Source organism: Ahaetulla prasina, chromosome 1 (assembly GCF_028640845.1).
Source record: "Ahaetulla prasina isolate Xishuangbanna chromosome 1, ASM2864084v1, whole genome shotgun sequence".
NCBI classification, from domain to species: Eukaryota; Metazoa; Chordata; class Lepidosauria; order Squamata; family Colubridae; genus Ahaetulla; species Ahaetulla prasina.
The window spans coordinates 340,569,603-340,585,419 of NC_080539.1; the positions used below are offsets into that span (position 1 = coordinate 340,569,603).

Here is a 15,817-nt window from a genome sequence, read left to right on the forward strand (position 1 = left end):
GTTCTAACTGTCAGGAAATTTCTTCTTAGTTCTAAGTTGCATCTCTCCTTGATTAGTTTCCACCCATTGCTTCTTGTCCTGCCCTCAGGTGCTTTGGAGAATAGTTTGATCATCTTCCATTAAACAGTGTGTCATCTGGGTACAAATATTTTGTGCAAAAATTTTATACAATAACAATTACAATTTACAGCCATGTTTATTATTTTAACTATTCTTAACTTAATACTAATATTAATATATACCTACTCATTCAGTTATCGTTCGAATTTGCAATGGAATTGAATGAATTGCACTTAAGATTGATCTTCAAAGTTTTGGCCATTGCAGTCACTGGGAAAGATGGCAGGAAGCCAGAAGTTGCACTGGCTTTAGGTTCTCTCTTAAGAAACCAGGGACTGTCAAAACTGCCATTGCTAAATAATGTCTCTCTTTATGACCATATTGCTTAGTGATAGAAATCTGGTTCAATTACTACCATTAAATGAGGACTACTGTAGCGGTGTCACATGGGCATAGTGAGAGGAATCCATAATTGCTTGTGCTGTTGGATTCTGGATCAATTATAACTTTAGGGTGGTCTAGAAAGGAAGCTGCATTAAGTTACTGTATGTGACAAATCCAATTGGGAGATGATTAAACAAAGATTTTTACTGTTAAGTGAAAGACAAATATCTCAATTAAGAATTGGAGAAAATGCTATGAAAGGAGAAATAAAACTTGTAAGAAGATCAGAGAAGAAGAAAAGAAAATTTACATTAAGATAGGATTATTCATGAGTTATATCATGGAAGAAATTTGATTGATGTAAATGAGGTTAAAAGAAGATGCGGAAGTATATTGAAACCCTTTACAGATATGATTTAGAGATAAAATTTGCAGAGAGAGTATATATTCAGAAGTCAATTCCATTAGAAAGCTGGATACAATAAAACAGCTGTCAGGTAGAAAAGCACCGGATGCTTTTGATGAAATATCTATTTAACTGTTTAAAGCTAAAAGACAAGATATAGTTAAAATCAAAGCAGCACCATATCAAAAACAAGACTGCTAAGCTAGAGATTGAAAAAAGTTTGCTGTACATACCTATTGTATCCCAAAGAAGGGAGATGTAAGAGAATATGCAAATTAAAGTGTTGCCCTAATTGCTTGCACAATCAAAGTCTAGCTTATGGATCTACAAAGAACAGAACCATACAGTCCATGAAAACTGAAGTGCCAAATAAACAGGCAGGTTTCAGGAAGGAACCCAAAATCAGATGATTAACGTAGCACAAAAAATGGACTGAGGAAGAAAAATACAAGAAGAATTCTCTTTTTAAACTGATTACTGTACAGCAAGACCATTGATTGGTCTTAATGTATGTTGGAGTTTAAAAAGGTAACTGATTGTTCTTTTGAGAAATCTTTACAATGAACAAGAAGTAACAGCAAGCACTGAGTGTGGAGAAATAGAATTCAATAGGAAAAATGAAAAAAGACAAATGCATATAATACACACACACAAGCACACACATGATAGGCAGCAATGGACAAGATATATGGAATCAAAATAGCTTGAATTCTAGCAATTGTTTGAGTACTGCAGCTTTTGCAGAGTGTAATGGCCTTACATTTTTGTAAAGTTCATAGCACCCATTTTGCTCCTTAATTACCTCTCAAACATCTAAAGAACTTGAAAAAATTAGCCATTTTTTTTGGCTTCAGATATCTACACTGGAGGGTTCCAGGGGCCACCAAATGGGAGCTGCTGGGCTTCCCATTTGCCCACAGGATCTATTAATTTATGCATACATTTGATTCACAAATAATAGCAGAACGAAAAGTTTTAGATGACAGTGATGATAAACTGGATTCCATTCTATCCTTATACTTGCAAATTGGATGTTAAATTCTTTTTTTTTCCTTTTTGAAGAAGGCAGAGGCTTACACTAAACAGAAAGCTCAACATTTAGATATAACGCAAAGATGCTATAATTTAGGTTTCACAGTCTGTAGAGGCCTCTTAAAATGCCAGATTTTTGTTTAAATATGGGAAATTAAATTAAGCCTTTTTGTATGGTCACGTGATCCTCAATAATTGATTAATGTGTGCTTTGTTTCTGCATGCACTAACACCTTTTGTTCAAAAAGGGCCCATCCCCTCCCCACCACAGGTTTGTTATGCATCTTGGCAGCAGTCTTGCCAAATTCAGTTGTTACACAGCTTTATTCTCTGCTGGTACTTGTCAGTTAGAACCTCTACAACTTCTCATAGCTTGGGGCCTCACCGTGTCTAAACCTGGCCCCATCTCCAGCAAAAGTCTAGGACTTCAGTTCTCTTGTATCCTACCAACTGCCTTTCATAGAGCTTCAGTCCCATTCACAAGTGTGCTGCTCCAGCTAGGAAATGAAGCTAGTCTGAAAATGTACATTAAACAAAGGAAAGATGTCCCAATTTTCTGCTGGGACACAGTTAAAGCAAAGAAAGTAGGAGATTGTTTGAAATGTTTTATCTTCCCTCTGCTTCTACTGTCTCAGACTTCAAGCAGCATATTTTCCTGCATTGTGTCCTCAAGGTTTTGTGATTAGAACCGGGCAACCCTAGCAGATGGCCTTCAAGGTCTGTGTTAGAAGTCTATAATTTTAAGTGCAAAAGTAATCGCAAGCTGTTCACTCTGAAATCATATATCAATGACCTTATTTAAGTAGATTATTTTAACACATCATAATTAAAATAGGCAGATTAGTTGCATCTTTTTGAATCATCATATTTTTTTTCATTTTTGAGTATAGCCTGTCTTTGCTTACTCAACATTTCTTTGTACACAGTGCAGTGCTGTATATATTAGCTATACTTTTTCCTACTCTTGATCAGCCTAGAAACTCTTAGAAACGCTAGCCAGCCATAGCCAGTGGTGTGACATACTATAAACTATTGATTCTTGCGCAAGTGTTTGCATCTGTGTGAGACTGTGTGTTTATATACACATGTGTGTTTGTAACATCCACTTATTAATCTTAAATAATTAGCACTTCTGTTCCTTTTTGAACATTTATTTACTAATGGGTCTATGCTAGTCCAGTCAAAAGTTCCTCATTACAGAACTAATATGATTATTCATACATTTTGAGTGGATCTGAGAAGAAATAAAATTGTATTGCAATGAGTTTGAACTGTAATTTCTCATTGCAGTTTTTCTCTTCCAAACAGGTAAGGGCATTTCTTCAGAGCTCTATGGAAGGCATTGTACTTGAGACATATGGGAGTGGAAATGCTCCAAATAATTGTCCAGAATTACTAGATTTGCTGAGGAAAGCTACTGATTCCAATGTAGTGATTTTGAATTGCACCCAATGTCTGCGAGGATCTGTGTCATCAGTCTATGCCACAGGAAAGGTGAGAGGAATTCTGCAATCTAAATCACTCTTCCCAACTTGATGGCTTCCAGATAGTTCCCATGATCTTAAACTTGTATGATTTTTGTTTTAGATGGCAGATTTGAACAATATGCTTAGCTAATGAACATACTTGCTGTTCTTCTCTTACACACCACTCCATTCCAAAGATTCCGAGGGACTTCCATACAATTAAAACATAAGAATCACTAACACGGGCATAATGACAAGAAGGCTCAGATGTATCAGGCAGTAAAATCTTCCCTTTAAACAGCTCTTTCAAATATAACGTAGTCCAAATAACTGGGGGTAGGCCAACTAGAAGTCTGGAGCCATCAGTTAGATTTCCATGTGGGTAATACTTCCTTAGAGTTGGCATTCTTAGCACTGAATTTTACTGGATGGGCAAATTCAACCTGCGAAATGGGATCTTGGAGATACGGGACCGTCTGCTGCCACCGATTGCCTCCCACCGACACGTGCGCTCTCACAGGGAGGGACTCCTTAGGGTGCCATCAGCCAGGCAGTGCTGACTGGCGACGCCCAGAGGAAGGGCTTTTTCTGTGGGGGCTCCCACCCTCTGGAACGAACTTCCCCCAGGTCTTCGTCAACTTTCCGACCTTCGAACCTTTCGCCGCGAGCTTAAGACACATCTATTTATTTGCGCAGGACTGGACTAGAATTTTAAATTTTAATTTGGTTTTAATGGGGTTTTATTATTTTATTGCAATTTTTAACATTCGGCCTTATTTAATAAATTTTTTTAATTGGTGTTTTATTCTGTATTTATATGTATGTTTTTATTAGGCTGTAAACCGTCCTGAGTCCCCTGGGAGATAGGGCGGTATATAAATGTGATTAAATAAATAAATAAAATAAATAAATATCCAAGCTTTCTGCCATGTAGAACTTTACATTCCATCACCCTGAATTGTATACTGAAATTGATTGGCAGACAATGCTGCTCCCTTGTTAGTGACATTATATGGTTGATAGTAGGTATTCCAATAACAGCAGAGGCCACTGCTTACTGAACGAACTGAATGGGTCTCAGGAGAGGATGCTTCCAAGAGGTATAGCATGAATGGCAGATTCTTTCCAAGGCAGATGTGATTTGAAAAGTAGGATAGGACCAAGTTTAAGTGGTTGTGCCAATTAATAGAATTATGTCAGATCTGGCACTTGGAAGTTTTTAATTTCTTTTTCTGTAATCTACATTGTATCCGGATAACTAGTTCTTGCACCAATTGCTTCTAAGCTTGTGGTTTTTATGTCTAATTAATAGACAAAGACTGTCGTGTACAAAGACATACATGTTATTTATTTTTAATATTTAATTAAAAAGCCTGGTTTCGGCTTATAACAGCTGCTTTTCTTTGGTTTTAAAATGGCTTTGCTTTTTTTTTTTATTTACATTTATATCCCGCCCTTCTCCTAAGACTCAGGGTGGCTTACAGTGTATAAGGCAATAGTCTCATTCTATTTGTATATTTACAAAGTCAACTTATTGCCCCCCCAACAATCTGGGTCCTCATTTTACCTACCTTATAAAGGATGGAAGGCTGAGTCAACCTCAGGCCGGGCTTGAACCTGCAGTAATTGCAGGCTGCTGTGTTCTAATAACAGGCTTCTAACAGCCTGAGCTATTACGGCCCTTTTCCAGAAAGTATTTTGGCTTAAAGATTTGCTGATAACAAATGTTTGAGAGTCTGTCGTGGTGATAAAGAAAAAGAAGGAATATTAGGTTATGAGAGACATATACTGAATACAATTTGCGTTTGAGTGAAACTACCCTGTGGGACTGTTCTACAAACATGCTCATCTATTTTAATCTAGCATGTATCTTGAGAAGATTCCAAGTTCAATGGCTTTCCTTTAAGGTTGAGTAAGATAATTTTTGTTATAAAAACTCAATTCTGGATATCCCAACTGCTGTATTAAAGCATGCCTATAATATATGCAAAATAACTAATAGCTGAAAGCATGGCAAATAAACTAAGAATAGATTACATTATATTGTAGCAACAAAGCCTGTTTCTTATTGGTATGATTTCAACAGGTAAACCCTATTCCTGATTAGCTTTGTATTATGAATTAAGATAAGAGACGTGGTGGCTTAGTGGGTAAGATGCTGAGCTTGTTGATCGAAAGGTTGGCAGTTCAGCGGTTTGAATCCCTAGTGCCAAGTAACGGGGTGAGCTCCTGTTACTTTCCCAGCTTCTGCCAACCTAGCAGTTCGAAAACACGTAAAAAATGAAAGTAGAAAAATAGGGACCACCTTTGGTGGAAAGGTAACAACGTTCCGTGCGCCTTTGTTGTTGTGTCATGCCGGCCAGCGTGACCATGGAGACGTCTTCGGACAGCGTTGGCTCTTCGGCTTTGAAACAGAGATGAACACCACCCCCTAGAGTCAGGAACAACTAGGACGTATGTGTGAGGGGAACCTTTACCTTTACCATATGAATTAACATATTATTATCATTTTTAAAAAAAATAGTTATAAGTTAGCTGTTATAATGGACCAATGGTCCATTACCCAGCAAAATAATATTGACATCTAAATCAAAGGAATAATAAAATTAAAATCTTGTTTAAATTTTCAGATTTTACTAGGCATTCACACATTTACCAGAACTTAGTAAATAATGATAAAAAATATTAAATTGTATTGACTGGTGCAGTAGCAGAAAGCTTGTTCATTAATGTTCATTGATGAGTCGTGGTGATGCAATACTGAATGCTACTTCTGCTGACTGTTGGCTGCCAGCAGTTCGGCATTTCAGTGCTCAGTGGCTCAAGGTTGATTCAGTTTTCTATTCCTCCGAGGTCAGTAAAATGACGACTCAGATTGCTGGCGGCAATATATTGACTGTAAACCACTTAGAAAGCACTGTGAAGCGGTATATAAGTCTAAGTGCTATTGCTATTGCAAAACATGATGAGAGATTCTGTGTTTACTAATTCCTTCACAAACAAGCTGGCCCTAAAAAATTCTTCCTTAGATTTGCAGCATTGGAAGAATATTGGTTGAACGAAGGGCTGCAATCAGTACCGGTAGTTTTGCGACTTAAAATCCTTCATTTAGTGACCATTTGAAGTTATAACAGCACTGAAAAAAGTGACTTATGACTGTTTTTCACACTTATGACCATTGCAGCATCCCCATGGTCACATGATCAAAATTCGGGTGCTTGGCAATGGGTTCATATTTATAAAGGTTGCAGAGTCCCAGGGTCATGGTTCATCTTTTGCGACCTTCTGACAAGTAAAGTTAATGGGGAAGCCAGAATCACTTAACAACTTGTTACAACTGTGGCAAGAAAGGTCATAAAATGGGGCAAAACTCACTTAACACATATCTTGCTGGGCACAGACATTTTGGGCTCAATTGTGGTTGTATGTCAAGGACTATCTGTCATTGCCCCAAATCATGCTTTGCACTTACAGAGCTTTTTTTATTATTCTAGTTATATTAGAAAGCAGTGCATTAATTCAAGCTGTATTTTTTTTCCTTTGGCATTGTATATAGACTCTCATGGATGCTGGTGTAATTCCAGGAGGAGATATGACGCCAGAAGCTGCTCTTGCCAAGTTATCCTATGTCCTGAGCAAACCTGGACTTACTTTTGATAAAAAGAAAAAGGTAAAATGACTTTTTCTTTTCAGTTTTTGAATGTCTGGTTTCCTTCTATTTCTTGCATGAAGTGCTGGTGGCCAAGGGAAGTTTAATAACTAGTATCTGGTGGCCAAGGGAAGCTTAAAGAACAACCTGCTTTTGGTGCTGGCTAAGCTTTCTCAACACAATAAGCTACAAAAAATCTAAGCAAGATCAAAACATATTGAGATAATTTGTTTGATTATTAATGTAAAAATACACCCTGTGGAATCAGTGTGCATGAGTAAGTCCATTCAAGATTAATATTAATAAGAATAAATAGGAATTGGATAGCAATGGCAACACTAACATTGACAATTTGATGACGACGATGACGATAATCATTATCATGATATTGACATAATATTCTCATCCTCTTATCAATTTGATGATATTGACATAATATTCTCCTTCTGTATCAAACATCTCAAGGGGTGCCCAGTGGTGAAATGTAAAATTTGTTACTATCGGTTCTGTGGGTGTGGCTTGGTGGTAGGGGTAATGTGACTGGGTGAGTATGCCCAACTTTTTTTTTTTTTAACTTTTAAAAGTATTTTTTCGGCCGAAGAAAAAAATGTTTTTAAAAGTGAAAAAAAAGCCTCTGATAATCACACGGCTCAGCCAGGCATGGGTGGGGAGGGACAGGGATTTTTGCTACCGGTTCTCCGAACCACCCACCGCCATCGCCACCAGATCGGGTGATCCGGTCCGAACCAGGAGCATTTCATCCCTGGCCTTACCCCAAAATAAAAAATAAGCAGAGCAGTTCACTTCCACTCTCTTGAGTGATCTTCAGAACCAGTTTTTGCCTGCTGAACTTTAGAGACAAAATCCTGCTGAACTTTTTTAAAAGTTCTATCCCAAAGTCAAAGGAAGTCTTTAACATTCTATTGCTGCCCATTTATTATGTTTCTTGTAGCTCTCAGAGGCTGAAAAAAATAGTACCTGTAGTATAATATAGGTAAAAAATATTCTTAATTTAGCTGCTGCTAATGGGAGAGAGCCCCATTTTAATAAAGAATCTCCCATACAGTATGCCCACAATGTGGTTTATGGTGTAGGTCAAAGTTTAGTATCAAAATAGCAAATCAAGAAAATACTGCAGATTTTTACCCATGGAGCAATAGGATCCTACATATTCTATTGCAAGATGTTTCCTGTAACCTATGGCTACCTAGTGAACTGTGGGGAAAATCTGTATATGTTTTAGTAACTAGAGTTAGGAATGCTGCTAACTCAATGATAGTTGAAAGATGATGAGGGAAGAGAGAAGCGAGAAGTACACATGTCCCTTGCTAAAAGATATCCTGTGGCTTGGGAAGAATCCTTGTATATACATATACATATACATATACATATACATATACATATACATATACATATACATATACATATACATATACATATACATATACATATACATATATATTGCTCCTAGAAGCATGAAGCAGAAGGCACCGGCCTGAAGATGACGAATGAGACTTCGTCAAAACGTTGCCAAGACACTTCCAATTTTACGTGGGAGAAAACCCGAATAACCAAAGACCTACATACAAACACCCGTGAAAACCTCAGAATATATATATATATATATATTGGGGTCCAACTTCCCTGGGAAGTAGCAGTAAAAAATTCCCACACCTACAATATTCTCTTTATTTTATTCTTTTTCAGACATGCCTAAACAGTACTAAAAGTGAGATAGTCTTTCCCACAGTACTCTTGCTTTCTTTAACTTTGTACAGCCGTGCTTCTAGATAGATAGGCATCACTAGGCATGTATATTCCCATATTCTCTCTAATCAGGGAACAATTCTGCATTACACAAGCGTTCTGCATGTATGTACAGCACTGTTCTTATTTTGTTTTCTCTCCTCTTCCTCTGTTCCTAAATAATTATCAGTGTTATTGTCAGAACTAGACTTTGCTATAGCTTCAGGTTAAGGGCTCTCAGATCACAGTGGTGGACAATGGCCTGTTGTTTTTGTTAGGGTTACATTCTTGAGACAGATTGACATGGAACCTTAACTCACGCACAACAAATATGCATACTTCACACATACTTGGGTCCATACTTGAAATCTAATTTTTTTTATTACTGTTTCTGTGGGCGTGGCTTGGTGGGTATGGCTTGGTGGGCACGGCAGGAGAAGGATACTGCAAAATCTCCATTCTCACCCTACTCCAGGGGAAGGATACCCATTCCCTCCCCACTTCTGGGGGAAAGATATTACAAAATCTCCATTCCCACGCCACTCTGGGGCCAGCAAGAGGTGGTATTTGCTGGTTCTCCGAACTACTCAAAATTTCCGCTACTGGTTCTCCGAACTGCTCAAAATTTCTGAACTTGATGGATTTCACCCCTGCTTGGGTCATTTCATATAATACAGGTGGTCCTTTGTTGAGGGCTGCTGTGACCATTTGAACTTTCAATAGCCTTCATTATATCAAATTAATATAGTTGATGCATATTTTTTTACTCATATATATATATATTTTTCTTCAAGATATGTTGTTTTATCTATGATAATTGTTTGTGTATACTGTTGTGACAAAAAGAAATAATAATAAAAAAAAGTGGTTTTACAACAGGTCCTTGAACTTACTTTGTCATTTGGGTTGTCAGCATTAAGTTTCAAGTTGATGTCATATTTAATGACCATGAATGGTTTGCTTAACATCTGCAGAAGAAATTACATTGTAAGTCTGGCATGGTCATGTAATGTTTTACTTAATTACCATGTTGCTTAGTGATGGAGTTTCCAGTACAAATTGTGGTTATTAAGTGAAAAATACTTGAAATCCAAATAGGCCAACTAGGAGAAAACACCCCCACTTACCAAATCCATATCAGAACACTACTAATTCATGTCTATTATCATAACAAGAACTTATAAGGAGATTGACTAACCTTTCTAACATTGCTAACTTGTTAACTTTTCAAGGTGATTAAGTATGAGTGATATTCATGAAAATCGTATGAAGTAAGTAAGAATGATGTTCCTGAAAATCTTATGAAGGACAGGGCAGGAATCAAGGTGTACTGATCAAGGCCCCTGATCATAAATGAATTTCTATCCAAACACAGATCTTAATACTTTTATATACTATCTATAATATCTTTTTCATGTGGACTGCGATAGATCCAGTTCATAGGTCCAGTACACATGTAAACTACTTCCCATTTTGTATCCTTTTTAGAGTTCAGAATTATATGCCTGCTTGGAAACTTGGGGATTGTCATGTATTATAAATTTTGTATACTTTGATAGGCTTCTGTAAGGTTCAGTAAGGTTCTGGGGACTTGTCATGATGCAAACTTGGCTTTCTATGCCTTGCTGTCCCATTCTTTATTATCTCTGATATTTCGCAGCTGTCATCTTCACTTCTTAACATGTCTTCTGTCAGAGTGCACAGTGTGACTATGTGAGACTATGTGGCGGCTTCCGGGTTGGCTCCGCTGTGTTAAATGGCGGGCGATCTCAGTCCGCCCGTTCTTTGTGATTCTGTGAGAGCTGTTTAGACAGCGTTAACAGCTGTCAACAGCTCGTAAATCTCTGCCCTTGGAGGGAGGGAGGAGATGAGCATTTGAACTGAAGTTGAGCCCCCAAGAAAAGCCCCAGAATGATTTCTGGTGGTTTGTTGGGAACGCTCCTTCTATAGTTCAAAAAAAGCTCCAGAATCCAGAACGCTTCTGCAAAAGCAATTACAGCATGGAAGCACACACACTGAGAGAGAGATACGCCCCAACAGGGCCTTTTCTTATTATAGGCTCTTAAAGTGATATCAGTCCAAAAACCTTGCTGACTTATTCCCAGCATTACATCATTGTAGCAGCTGGTCAGCTCTTAAATCATTACCCTGACATCTTCCTTTCCTCTTCTCAGGAAACTATTCTCCCTTCTATCTTTACTTTTCCAGAAGAAGGAAATTTGATTTCTGCTGTATCATTAGTCCTCCTTCAATACACCCCTGAAATGTCTTGATAGTGAAAGCCAACACAGTTCTGGGCTGCATAAACAGAGGGATAGAATCAAGATCACGTGAAGTATTAGTGCCACTTTATAATGCCTTGGTAAGGCCATACTTGGAATACTGCATTCAGTTTTGGTCGCCACGATGTAAAAAAGATGCTGAGACTCTAGAAAGAGTGCAGAGAAGAGCAACAAAGATGATTAGGGGACTGGAGGCTAAAACATATAATAATAATAATATTTTAATTTTAATTTAAATATGAAGAACGATTGCAGGAACTGGGTATGTCTAGTTTAATGAAAAGAAGGACTAGGGAAGACATGATAGCAGTGTTCCAATATCTCAGGGGCTGCCACAGAGAAGTGGGAGTTGGGCTGTTCTCCAAAGCACCTGAGGATAGAACAAGAAGCAATGGGTGGAAACTGGTCAAGGAAAGAAGCAACTTAGAACTAAGGAGAAATTTCCTGACAGTTAGAACAATTAATCAGTGGAACAACTTGCCTGCAGAAGTTGTGAATGCTCCAACACTGGAAATTTTTAAGAAAATGTTGGATAACCATCTGTCTGAGATGATGTAGGGTTTCCTGCCTGGGCAGGGGGTTGGACTAGAAGGCCTCCAAGGTCCCTTCCAACTCTGTTGTTCTGCAGGTTCTAGTCCCACCAGGCCCAAGGTTGACTCAGCCTTCCATCCTTTATAAGGTAGGTAAAATGAGGACCCAGATTGTTGGGGGCAATAAGTTGAATTTATATATAAATATACAAATAGGATGAAGACTATTGCTAACATAGTGTAAGCCGTCCTGAGTCTTCGGAGAAGGGCGGGATATAAATGCAAAAAAAAAAAGAAGGGCTGCAAGTGGCCCTCCTGAGCTCCATTTTTGCTGGCAGACGCACTGTGGGCCAGTCCTTTGCTGTTTCCAGGGCAGCCCCACAGCCAGATCTAAGCACTCCATGGGCCAGATTCAGCCCCCGGCCCTTGAATTTGACACCCCTGGAGTAGATGGTCCTTCAGTTATCTTAGATTTATTTATTTGGATTTCAGACTTGTTTTTCTTTATGCAGATGCTGAGCAAGAATCTGAGAGGAGAGATGACTGTTGTGCCCATTGGAACCCAGATAACTCTCAAAGATTGCAAGTTTATACAAGAGATTGCAAAATATCTGTTGATCAGCTGCAAAGAGGTACTTGTTTAAATGGCACTTGATTAAGCAAAGAGGACACTGCAGAACGGTTTAACCAGTTGCGAAATACCATGGTGTTAACCAGTTGCAAAATACCATGGTATACCATGGTGAAAAGATTCCCTTCCCTATTACTGCTTTCTTTTACCAAGGCACAGTACAAATTTTAAAAAATAATAGCAGCCAGTCCAATAACATTAGTTTGGAATTTAGCTTCAGTACAGCAATCAAATATTAACTCTAAAATGATGAATACATTTTTTAAAAGTACTTACCGTATATACTCGAGTATAAGCCGAGTTTTTCAGCACGTTTTTTGTGCTGAAAAACGTCCCCTCGGCTTATACTCGGGTCTATACGGCTTATACTCGAGTTTTGTTTTTTTTAAGCCCCTCGGCTTATACTCGAGTATATACGGCTTATACTCGAGTTTTTTTTTTTTTTTCTTTTTTTCACATTTTACCGGACGGCGCGGGGAAGCCCTGCCGGTGCAGTGAGAGGGCGGGGCGGGGGAGCCGCCAGCCTTCTCAGCTGAGGGAGGGAGGGTTTCCCCAACCGGTAGGTGCCTCATTTCCCACCCTCGGCTTATACTCGAGTCCCCAGTTTACCCCAGTTTTTGGGGTAAAATTGGGGACCTCGGCTTATACTCGGATCGGCTTATATTCGAGTATATACGGTATCTAGAACTGTTAGATAGGGTGAAACAAGCAAATTAACCCACTAATAAAATAATATTTAAATCCCTTTAAGGGGTATCTGATTTCCACAGACATAAAGGGAGAAAGGAAGTGGGACCACATCTTGAAACCTGAGCCTGCACCCCTGAAGTAAGAAACCAAAATAAGACCATGCTGTTTGGAACATAACCAGACTGTAGGAGGAAATGAAAGAAGACTGATACTGGGGAGTGTGACTGGAGGGCTTTAAATAAAAGTAGTGTTAATTTAAACTTGAGGCTGCTTTCACTTGGCAGCCAGTGAAGAGCTCTATATGGTACTAAAATGTGAGGAATAATGTGAAAGGTTCAGAACAAGCTCAAATGGCATTCTTATGCTCTATGAAGATAAAACATTCCAGACCACACATCATCAAGAGCCATAAAAGACTGATAGAGTTCAGTATCATTAATGTAAACACTGATACTGGAAACAGTGATTCATAATTAGAGCCACCCAAAGAGAAAGGGAAACACAATAGCAACCATATCTAATCTCTGAGGGACAACCCCTTCCTAGGACTTTAATCCATTGTGTAATATTGTCAAAGAACAAGAAAACAAAAAAACTTTTAAGCCAATCAAGAGCATTGACAATGATGTCCAAAGACTGTATCCTAGACAACAATATTCAATTGTTGTTCAAGTGTGCAAGAGGAGACTGTCAGGTTCAAATGAAGCAGAGCCAATTCAGCTTTGGAACACAACCGGTAGGAAGAAGAGAGATATTTCCACCTGTATCAGACCAGAAGTCTGTCTAGTCTTGAGATCTCTTCCCAAATTGATAAACCAGATATTGAATGGAAATCCACACCTATCCTGTTTCCCTGAAAATAAGACCCAACCGGAAAATAAATCCTAGCATGGTTTTTCAGGATACTCATAATATAAGCCCTACCTCCAAAATAAGCCTCAGTTAAGATTGTCAACCAATTGAATGCATTTAGTACCATATTCCCCCCAAAGTAAGACCTAACCAGAAAATAAGCCCTAATGTGTCTTTTGGAGCAAAAATTAATATGAGACCCAATCATATTTTTGGGGAAACATGGTATGTATGTGTGCAATACATTCTCTCTTGTTTGTGCTCACAAACCACTGCTTCTGATATTAGAAGAGATGGTCATTGTGTTTTCTTCTAACAATTATATATTCAGCACATTAAGACAATCTGCAATTTCCATTAGCTATGTCAGTTTTTTTCATTCATATCTTTTATAATTTCATTTTTATAACTTTTCTTTTCCCTAACTTATTAAAGAAAGATACAATAATTAAAGTGCTTGATAAAAACATGTTTGAAGTTTGCTGTAGTGACTAAAGTACAGGACTGATGGAGAAGAAACTGTAATTTCATAAAACTTTAAAAATAAGAGTCATCTTGTCCATATAGTCATTTTGCACAGACAGTATTAAATTCCAGAGCTCTATATACAAGATTGAGAAAGCAGGCCTTGCTCAGAAAGTGATTCCTCAAACAAGCATCTCTAGTCCAGTGGTGGGTTTCAAATTTTTTTACTACCGGTTCTGTGGGTGTGGCATGGCTTTGTGGGCATGGCAGGGGACTGATACTGTAAAATCTTCATTCCCTCCCCAATCCAGGGGAAGGTTACTGCAAATTCCCCATTTCCTCCCAATTAGCTGAGAATGGACGGGGGCGGGGCCAGTCAGAATTTTTACTACCAGTTCTCCGAACTACTCAAAATTTCGGCTACTGGTTCTCCAGAACTGGTCAGAATCTGCTGAAACCCACCTCTGCTCTAGTCAAAAAAGTCCAGCTATATGCAAGGGCAATTGGAGGAAATATGTGTAACTAATAGTTTTATTTCCTTTTCTCAGGAACTAGCAGCTGTAAGGGATGCTTTGACTCCTTCTTTGGCATGCGTGGCTGCAAAAAATGGTGACTTAACTGCCCTAAAAGTCTTACAGGACTTGGTAATTGCCTCTTATTTAATTTCTTCTTATATGATTATTTTGGAGTGTGAAACAATTTTTGCTCACCAGTTAATCTGAATTGTATTTTTCCAAGAGGTTATTCCATGGCTTCCAGAATCTGGATTTAGAAAGAAAATAAAAATCCAGACATGTTACATTATCTATAATCAATTTCAGGAAGCCTTGTGTATTTATTAGAAAGAACCCCAAAGTTACAGCTTATTAAAACTGGAAATGGTTTAAGATAACTGCTGCACTTTTATATTTTTGAGTAGAAAGCAGCAAACTTTCTCTTTTGCTCTTTGCAGTCTAATTAAAATTCCATTAATTCCTAGTACATCCCTCAGGTAATCTTAATATTTCACAATTGCAGATGGGGAATTCTTATCTTATTCTTGTTGCATCCCACATTTTTGGTTAATATGCAGTTATTCTGGAAAATTCAAAAGTGAGTTTGACTTTGTTATAATTTGCCCCCATTGTTAAAATTATATTATTACTTTTAGTCATCAGACTGTTAAGTGAAATTGTATTATTGAATAAAGGGTTTATATCAATGAATGTAAGAGAGGGTGAGCAGGATTCAGTTATTAATATTATAACGTCTGAAAATAGATCATGTACCACTAGCAACATCAAGGTCTTTCTCCATATGAAAAGGGACTCCTAAAAAGCAGAGGATTTGCAGAACACCCTAATCTATTTGCATCTTGCATACATATGCTGTTGGAGACTTTAATCAAGCTATATTTCTGTATTCCTTAAGAATTTTAGATTGACATTCAGAAAGTAGTTTTAGGTGAGTCTTTTTCATTGGTCCTAGAGTTCATGAGAATGAATGAATGAAATAATACTAAATAAATGATAGAATAAGTGACAGAAACATTTCTTCTTTGTTCAATTCCTGATAAACTAGAAACAGATACAGGCATACAGTAAATATTTGAAGAAGAATTTAAGGACAGATACAATTTTACATA

At 37.9% G+C, this 15,817-nt stretch overlaps 1 protein-coding gene and 1 long non-coding RNA gene across 8 annotated transcripts in view; one reads left to right on the top strand and one right to left on the bottom strand.

Annotated features, from left to right (window-relative positions):
- The window catches only part of ASPG (asparaginase), a 92,085-nt gene that overhangs the window by 38,697 nt on the left and 37,571 nt on the right, over positions 1-15,817 (top strand). The window contains exons 8-11 of the mRNA XM_058162817.1: positions 3,191-3,376; positions 6,905-7,018; positions 12,068-12,187; positions 14,742-14,837. Of these exons, the coding sequence (XP_058018800.1) occupies positions 3,191-3,376; positions 6,905-7,018; positions 12,068-12,187; positions 14,742-14,837 (516 nt within the window). The remainder of the gene's footprint in view (positions 1-3,190; positions 3,377-6,904; positions 7,019-12,067; positions 12,188-14,741; positions 14,838-15,817) is intronic.
- LOC131187962 (uncharacterized) overlaps positions 1-15,817 on the bottom strand; it is a 76,051-nt gene that overhangs the window by 33,724 nt on the left and 26,510 nt on the right. For 6 of the 7 annotated variants that reach the window (XR_009152690.1, XR_009152691.1, XR_009152692.1 and 3 more), the window contains exons 4-5: positions 14,904-14,955; positions 9,637-9,711 (exon numbers count right to left, since the gene is read on the bottom strand). This is a non-coding gene — a long non-coding RNA (uncharacterized LOC131187962). The remainder of the gene's footprint in view (positions 1-9,636; positions 9,712-14,903; positions 14,956-15,817) is intronic. The other variant, XR_009152695.1, reaches the window with a different exon arrangement.